Source organism: Puntigrus tetrazona, chromosome 9, assembly GCF_018831695.1.
Source record: "Puntigrus tetrazona isolate hp1 chromosome 9, ASM1883169v1, whole genome shotgun sequence".
Classification (NCBI taxonomy): Eukaryota; Metazoa; Chordata; class Actinopteri; order Cypriniformes; family Cyprinidae; genus Puntigrus; species Puntigrus tetrazona.
Genome location: NC_056707.1, coordinates 6,088,469 through 6,097,705, shown reverse-complemented (window position 1 = coordinate 6,097,705; position 9,237 = coordinate 6,088,469). Strand labels below are relative to the sequence as shown.

General features: G+C 38.7%; 1 protein-coding gene across 1 annotated transcript in view; it reads left to right on the top strand.

Moving 5' to 3' along the window:
* Nucleotides 1–9,237, top strand: part of LOC122351467 (abl interactor 2-like) — a 10,336-nt gene extending 1,099 nt beyond the window's left edge. The window contains exons 2-8 of the mRNA XM_043248544.1: nucleotides 3–17; nucleotides 2,147–2,265; nucleotides 3,064–3,297; nucleotides 5,236–5,394; nucleotides 5,809–5,895; nucleotides 7,132–7,305; nucleotides 8,248–9,237. Of these exons, the coding sequence (XP_043104479.1) occupies nucleotides 3–17; nucleotides 2,147–2,265; nucleotides 3,064–3,297; nucleotides 5,236–5,394; nucleotides 5,809–5,895; nucleotides 7,132–7,305; nucleotides 8,248–8,423 (964 nt within the window). The 3' untranslated portion in view covers nucleotides 8,424–9,237. The remainder of the gene's footprint in view (nucleotides 1–2; nucleotides 18–2,146; nucleotides 2,266–3,063; nucleotides 3,298–5,235; nucleotides 5,395–5,808; nucleotides 5,896–7,131; nucleotides 7,306–8,247) is intronic.

The following is a 9,237-nucleotide window of genomic DNA, read 5'->3' as shown; positions in this document are numbered from 1 at the left end:
AGGAACCGCACTTACAGGTACCATTACCCTCATCCTGTTTGTCCGAGCAAATCTCTCGCACCGCTCTCAGTGTGCAAGCATGCATCAGTATTTACTGACTTACAGCAGTAAGGGACCTTTTGGCAGCTATAGTGATGAATGTACTTATTACTGAATGTATTTATTAGCTTACATTGATTGATGGTTTTGCTGCAGAGCTCTTTCGCACCGACATTGCATTTCCTCAGCACTTCTAAAACAAGCATCGCTGATTGTCTGCACAATTGCATAATCTGAAACCCTGGCAACCAGTTGAGAGTGACGCGAGCAGAGCTCACATAAACGCATCATCAGTCATGGAGGATAAAGACGCCTGAAGATGCTCTCAGATGACTGCAGAGCCTCTCCTTCTCTGACATTTTCTCTTCTCCCTTCTTAAACTTTTCCTTTCCAGTTATATTTTTCCTGAGGATTTTAAAGATCAAGTCCACTACACTGCAGAACAAATGCAGATAGTTCTCTCTGGGTCTTTCCTTTGAAGCTCAGACCTTTTCAGCTGTGTCTGAAGTTATGTAACCACTCTCACTTGTTCTCTTTTGATCCCTGTGCCATCTGCAGAGATGCCTGTAACATCTTCATTTATGCATTTGGCTGACACTTTTTTTTTTTTTTTTTAGCTAATGTGTGTTTCCTGGGAATCGAACTATGACCTTGTTGTTTTTAGCATACTTGTTGAGCAGAAACATTATTTAATACACTCCAATTTGAACGAAAACAATCCTTATCATTTCTCGCCCTAAACGGTGAATATATATATACTGAAGTCCTGCCATATGCTCTTTACGACTGCCTCTTGTCACTTAGTGCAGGATCCAAAAAAAAGAGCATTTGGAGCTGTTTTCCCCAGCCCTCTCCCATCTGTCTGCCAGTTGGAAATGGTATTGAACATCTTGGACAAAAATAACAACGTTTGTGCCCTGCTGAAGTTCAGAAGGGCTGATGATCTAAATATATTCAAATTCAAGTTTGAGAACACGTAAATATCATCAAAGATTTTGCAAACAGTTTTTGCATTTAAAGAAGTTGCTGGAGCTTTTGCTCTGTGGTAGCACATTTTGGATTTCTTGCACTTTAAGGATGAAGGGTTTGAGTCCAGTATGTGTTGGGTTCAAATCCTACTAGGGTAAAATTAAAGGGTTACTCCACCCCAAAATGAAAATTTTGTCATTAATCACTTACCCCCATGGCATTCCAAACCGTAAAAGCTTTTTTTCGTCTTCAGAACACGATTTAAGATATTTCGGATAAAAAGCAGGAGGCTTGTGACTGTCCCATTTACTGCCAAGTAAATAACATTGTCAAGGGCCAGAGAAGTTTGAAATGTGTCCTCTGAATACTCCATCTGCCATTCAACTGTTACTTTATGAAGCTACAAGAATACTTTTTGTATTTTAAAAAAAATATTTTTTTACAACAATTTGACACTGTAGCATCACCGCTGTGCATTTTTGGAAAGTATCCGCTGGACGGAGACTGTGTGCTGTTCTGTGTCAGATCTGAAGGAGGGGGGCGGGTCTGAATGTGAGCTTGCAGTTGATTATAAAGGCAGTGATATACTTCAAGTGAGATCAAAGATTGAACTAGTATGCTGTTTAAAGCCAGCATATGTCTCCAAAAAGAAGTCTGTCAGTTTCACTGTATGATCAAGCGTTGACATTTTAATCAAAATTACATGGTCAGAAGTTTTACAGTTTAAAATCAGATCAGTATCATGCATTAAAAAATAGGTGAATACATATTATGTGGACAATTCATTCTTCTCTTCAGCCATTTGATGTATGTCTTGTCAGCTCTGTGTTTGCCTGGCATTTCTTTTCATCATAAAAAGTGTCCCAAGGACCATTATCTCTTTACTGATTGATTTGTGGATTTCTTCTTGATCTTTTCTCTGCATCTCAAGCACATGATCTCATGCAGTCTGTGCTCCATGTGCTCAGCATTTATGCATTCAATATGAGTGGAGGCTATGAGTGTGCTTCTTTCTGCCCACAAAGTCTCTGCTGTTGCTTCTCCGTTCTTCTGTGACTCACAAAGGCTACCGTATCATGTTCTTTATGCCATGGACATTGGATGAACTTTTTGGTCATAAATAGCTTGTGTTCAGCAGCGGGAGCAGTGGCGGCAGTCATCCCAGCAGTCGCAGCAGCAGTCGTGAAAACAGCGGCAGTGGCAGTGTGGGTGTTCCCATCGCTGTGCCCACACCCTCTCCACCCAGCGCCTTCCCAGGTGACATCTTCAACACAGAAAGCACACTTAACAACACATTTATCACTCGCAGTCTGGCTTCTGTCATATGGTTTTTGACAAGTTATAAAAAGGGTGTAGTATGAGCTAAAAGCTGGCTTGAAATCAGGATTCAAAAGCTAAAAACATTAATGGGATAGTTTTAAATAATTAAATACATTACAATTATATAAATATTACACATACATAGTAAATGTTTAAATACAATTTGGCTGAGCCCTGAATTGGTAAAACTCAGGAAGCATTGTGTTTACTGTCAAATGTTTGGAACGAGGATTTCTTTTTGAATGAGATTTGCATATGCATTCAGTCCTCAAAGGCCACTGTCCTGCAGAGCTTAGCTTCAACACACCTGCCTGGTCATCCTTAAAGACCTTTATTAACTGGTTCTGGAGTTTAATTAGGGCTTGTGCTAAAATGCTTAAAGGTTGCCCTACGGGAGCAAAATTATAATGTGCCTTCACAAAAGAAAAAGACTGGTCACAATTTAGCTATCATGTTCTTTGAAACAAAGTATGCTATAGTTTTTTTTTTTATGCATATGCAAGGGTATGCACAGTGCACGTGACAATTTTTTTTTCAGCAGAATAGTACACGGACCATCTAATTTTTGTAAAAGTGCTAGCATGTGTACAAAACGAAGTATATTTAGTGCTTAAAGCAAGACGTCTTCCTGACATTCCCCCCAGTAGATCCCTTTAAGCGGAATGCAAAAGCATTTCTCATTTGGTTTCCTCCCTCTCTACTTTTTTTTTGTTTGTTTGTTTGTTTTCCCTCAAGTTGCTGGTGCCAGCACACCCTCAGCTCCGACTAACTCTGCTCAGCCTTCTGTTACGTCCTCTAATTTAACCCCCACACAGCCCTCAGCCAACCCCACCTCAATCCCTGAATCTCTCCCCACTCACCCCGACTCTACTGAGAGCTCTCTGACCTCAGATAATGGCTCTCCTCCCTCTCAACCACCCCTCGCTTCAGATGAAGCTAGTTCTACATCCAGCACCAACCCTGGGACAGGTGAGTGTGCCACTGTCCGGCCCGTTTCCAGCCCATTAGTCACACCTCCTGCCCTTGTTTCGTTCCCCACCTGCTGATACATCACATTATTCTGTGGTCGGTTTTTGGTCTTTCTGTCCCACTCATTTTGCTTTCTCATGAGTCTCTTAGGCTGTTTTCACACATTGTTTCATTGTTTGTTCCAACTCAAACATTGTCATTTTAATCATTGATAAAAGTACCGCTGCGACTTCACTGGTAGAGGAAAAAAAGATATCCAAGAAAAAGTTTTGCTTGGATACAACAGTTTTCTTTTTTTACAAGATTTCTTGTTGCGCTATTTTAAATGTCATGTTACTTAAAGGGGTAATCAAATGCAAAATTCATTTTACAAGTTGATTGAACATAAAAGTGTGTTGGAAGTGTGTGTAAACTACCATTCTATAATAATAAAAATCCATCCAGTGTTTTTTTTTTAGTATTTTTTTTATATATATATCCCCATTTTAAAATTAAAAGATTCCTGGCAGAATGACGTTGTTCTGCACAGGCCCCTCCTGCAGTAGTTGACAAGACCCACCCTGAGTGGACATCAGTGTACCATTTAAGTGTTTAGTTTGATGAAATTATAATGAACATAGCAGTCGTCATTTATTCCTGATATCTGAGCCGCTGAAGATGCAGAGGACTAGAGCAACATGGATTAGAATGGCTTGATGAAAACAGAGCTGATTTTCACAGCGTAAAGGTGTTTTTTTTACATTACCATTGGGAAATTTAACCAAAGTATGTTTTTAGGCCTTTTTTTATGAAAGAATCATTAACTTGTGGAAAATGGGCATCTTATGGCCCCTTTAAATACAAGCTGATTAATCACCTTTGACATTTCTTTGGAATCCTGCAGTGATGACAANTTTTTTTTTTTTAGGCTTTAGCATCAACCTGGTTCCCCTGATATAAACCCAGTAGGATTTTTCCATTGACCTTTGGGTTATTGCAGAAAATAAGCTCTGTGGCAAGCAAAAGTGTATTTTTCTTACAAACCTTATTCCTCATGGTATTCTTCACAAGTAAACGCAACTTTTATGAATTTCGAAGCCTTAATGCAATTGCCAAAAGTAAAAAGCTAAATGTGGAATATAAATGAACTGCACCGTGATCACATGACTTATACTTCACCACTATTATGCTTATTTAAAAACACATTTCATGTCGAGTTGTAGGGGCAACAGTGAGTAGATTTAGAGTTCTGCATAATTTTTTATGACATTTTAGCCACCACCTTTTTTTTTTTTTAAGACAAGTAAAAGCTTCAACAAATTCCATATTAAAATGACGTTGTCAAAGAATAAAACATGAAAATATTTAGAGGATTTTTTTAGGCATTTAACTAAAATCACATAAAAAAACAAAGGAACCAAATGTGTGTAAAATGCAAACATGTTTGCAGGTTTTGGTTTAGGAAAAATATATAATTCCAGTTGGCGTCTCTCCTTGTGGGAAGACTTTCCTGACATACAGCACCGTCATTTGAATCCCTACTCGAGGACCTTTCCTGATCCTGCCCTTCTTTCTCTCTCTCTCCCGCTTCACTTCCTGTCAGTTTTGATTTGACATGTCATCATAAAGGCAAAAATCTTAAAAGTGTTACTCCTGCAGAATTCTATTAAAAATATTATGCAAATTTCATATTAGGCCCAATTGTTTTTAGTGATTCCGAACCATCCTTGTCAGATGTATTTAAGTCCACATCAAGATGATTTAGTGAAAAAAATCTTAGTCCAGATCGGTTTCACGACATTCATGGTCATTGTCAATGGTCTGACTGTAGAGCTCTCATAATTCTCCTTATTTATTTTGTTGACTGTCAATAGGGAATAAAGGTGGTATGTTTGTCAGACATGAATGCTCAGTCTGTGGTCGGTGTTTTCTCCTCTCATGGCTGTATCGTTCATGCAGGTGGTCCTCAGTTCTACAGTATGAACAGGCCCGTCCCCAGGCAGATCTCCCCCACAGTGGGGGGTTCGCTGCCTTATCGCCGAGCACCCTCGATCTCGGGTCAGACTTCCATGCCCCCCAGCCAACAGAACGGAGGACCCCATTACAATCAGAACCAAGGTACTTCTCTCACTATTCTGACATGATGTCTTTCAGAACATTTGTTCTGGTGATTCATCAAAGGCAGTTTCGAGTACATCACGGACCCCCTACCTGGAGTTTACTTTCTGTTAACAGTTTTCTGTAGTAACATCTCTCTCCTCAGGTTCTTAATGATAATGCGCAACGTAGTTAGATTGGTGCTTTGATGTATAAATGGGTTAGTCTTTGAACTCGCTAGCTGGTGTAGATTCACCTTTCATCCTTTCTGCTCAAAGGTGACCACTTCCTGTTTGTCAGACAGTGTCTGCACACTAAACTAACTGCCTACTGTCTTCTGTTTTTTCCTTTCACGTTCACATTCTTTATCTTGGTTCATGCTCACACACTCCCCCCTTCCTGTTTCTCTGTGCTTTTTGTGGTCTTGTGGACTAGCCTCAGTGGCCCCCCCTCCCCCCTCCGTACTGCAGATCACACCCCAGCTTCCACTGACGGGTTTTGTGGCTCGCGTACAGGAAACCAGTAAGTGGCTTTGAGCTTCTCTGATGAGACCCTCCTGCATTCAGAGACGCACTCATACACACGTTCAGCTCAATGTGGCCCCACAAAGCATGAAAATGTATCCTGGTTTCAGGGCTGTCAGTTGATTTTAAAATGTAATTGGTTTTATAAATTAAAGTCTCGATTAATTACATTAATGTAGACAACAAAACCAGTCATAAGTGCTTTTTGAACATGAGATTTCTACGTCATCTGAAAGCTAAATAAATAGGCTTTCCATTGATGTATGATTTATTCATAAGACAATATTTGGCTGAGATGCAACTATTTGAAAATTTGCAAAAAAAATTAAATGCTGGGAAAATCACTTTTAAAAATTGTCCCAATTAGGTTCTTAGCAAATTAAAATTACTAATCAAAAATTATTAAATTATTAAAGTTATCAAAATTATGAATGTTTTAGGCATTTCTCCTTTTTTACTTATACCCTATGGGTGTAACACTATAGATTATAGATATATGGAGGGGTTGACGTACCAATGTGTATTGTGGTGTGACATAAGGGGGAAAAAAAACTGACATTATAAGAATTATGATACATTTTTCTCATGCTATTTGTTTTTTTTCCTTATATTTTTGATATGTCACACCATAGGATACAGTACAATTTTTGTTTGTCAACCACCCACATTCATGTTTTAGTATTATTAATTAAACTAATAAAATCAAATGCAGTATTTACAATTTCTTAAATATACAGTATGTTATCAGTGCAAGGTAATGTGTCTAATGTAAGCCTGTAAAGTTCAAGAGCAATTTTATTATGCACCCCTCATGTTATACCAAATGAAAAATTAATGAACTACTAAAAAGTAGTTTACTGTTTATCATGTGTTATAAATAATGAAAAAAAAAAACTTTTACTTTGTCTTCTATAAAAGTTTTCTATATCTGTACATATCTGTATACATTTGGTTTGCACAGGTAATACAAAACAGTCCTCTTGTATGATATATTAAAAGCAGGTTGATTGCATTGTCATTTTTACATGGGTGCATTCATGTGTGTATGCGTCTGTCTGTCTGAAAATATTAGGAGATAAACTTCCATCACTGTTTCTTTCACGCAGTAAACCATTCAAACATCCATATAATAATTTATCTCTTGAGCTTTCTGCATGGATCCATGAGCTTGCATGGCCTTCTCGTCTAAAAGAGTCCTTGTCTGTGAGTCTCCTGTTCATTTGTCATCTCTCAGTTTCAGATGCGCCTCCTCCACCTCCCCCTTCAGAAGAGCCGGTGTTTGAGGAGACACAAAACCCAGTTCCACCCCCAGAAGACTACGAGGAAGAGGAGTCTTCTGTGGTGGAGTACAGTGACCCCTATGCTGAAGAAGACCCACCCTGGGCTCCACAAACTTACGTGGAGAAAGGTACACTGAACATATTTTGATAATGTTGGTTCGTAAATCTAATAATAGAGTTATAGACATATTCATTTTAATAAAAAACAACAAATTTCTAAAAAATATCATAATCTATGACAAATATTATAAACTTAGTGGTTAATTCACCAGCAAAATATCTAGAAATATTGCTCTTTGTATTGTTGTCAAATAAATTAATAAGTAAATAGCCTTTATTTATAAATAAGTATATACTATAAAATTAAAAGACATCTCTTTTAAATGTATAGTACAGTAATGAAGTCAGCACCATGTGAAAACAGAACAAGAAAGACTATTAATAATCTTTCATTGTGCAGAAAAGTATTAATACAAAAGACTCTAATACAGACCGGCAAAAAAAACCCCAGCGCTCAGGCTGTGCAGCCCTCTGAGTCCTCATAGAAAAGTTCAAAGGGGATGAGATATTGATGCGCAGTATATTAAATCTGGGCGATGATATTGAGCATTTCTCTTGACAGCTTTAAATCTCTTATTTAATGCTCTTTAAGAGAGTTAATCATTTTGACTGTAGTAACCGGACGCGATGCGCAGTCTGAATGCAGAATGGAGGATGACAGACAGCCGCAGCTGAGAGAAGACTTTATGCGAGCTTGATTTTAATGACCACCCATTGTACTATAGAACTCTTTCAGAACACTTGAAAACGTGAGATTTAGATCGGTCTCGTCTGATTGAGCCACAGAAAATGACCGCATCGCACCCCGTACCGATCCGGAGTATTGGATCGATGCACAAATGTAATAAAAACACAAGGGATTTGTAGAACTGTCGCTCTCCCACTGCACTTCCTGTCAGTTCTGATCTGTCCTACAGTAATAAAGACAAAAATGCCGAAATTAAATCTTAAAATTCCACATGGACCTCCTCGTCATTTGTAACTTGCCTCTGTGTTGTTTCTGCTTTCAGTGGTGGCAATCTACGACTACACGCAGGACAAGGAAGATGAATTGTCTTTCCAGGAGGGAGCCATCATATACGTCATTAAAAAGAATGACGATGGCTGGTTCGAAGGTGTGATGAGCGGCACTACAGGACTCTTCCCTGGAAATTACGTGGAGTCCATCATGCACTACACGGAGTGAGAGCGTCCTCCGTCTCTCCCCCAACCCTCAACGCCCACCAGCGCTAATCTTACACTGCAGAAGAGTGCATGTGTGCATACAAACCATGCTAATAACAGGCCGTGAGACTTCAGAGATGAGAGGTGCAACTGAAGAGAGGAAGCGACTTGGAGCCGGAAGACAGAGAAAAACACTATTAGAGAAATAAAACTATATTAATAAACGCCAATAATATGTTTACTGTTGAATGAAGGATACAGAGTTTTGAAGTTCGGGATAAGCTAGATTTAGTGCGAGTACATTTTTATTTTTGGATATTTCATAACCTTTGCTCGTTCCACAGCATTGTGGTGTTTTGGAAGGCAGCGCGGGGGCTGACTGACGTCTGAAATGGATTTGTTTTTGTTTTTTGAACGGTCTGAGGTGGATTCGGGGTGCGCTTTACAGTGAGCTCACGCTCAAAAAGGGAGTTCATTACATTTATGTTGGAGCAAGGAAAGTGTGGAACTGAACAGAAAAAGCCAATATAGAGAAGAAGCTTTCTATTTATTACATGATGTGACAGCTCAAGGTTTTTAAATTTGTTTGTAAAGTGTTTTAAGTAATTGTTTGAATTATCCTCTCCCATCTAATTAAAATCAGTTTGAGCCAGATGATATAGGAAATATTTGCACAAAGGTCTCACCCTGGTTTTACTATATTGATTAAATGTATTTAATGTTTGTTTTTCCCCCCTGAGAATCGGTCAGCCCCAACACAAATGCAGTAGACATATCTAATAACCTCATGAACTGTTTTACTTTTTGTTTGTTTTACATTTAAATATTGTGTCATG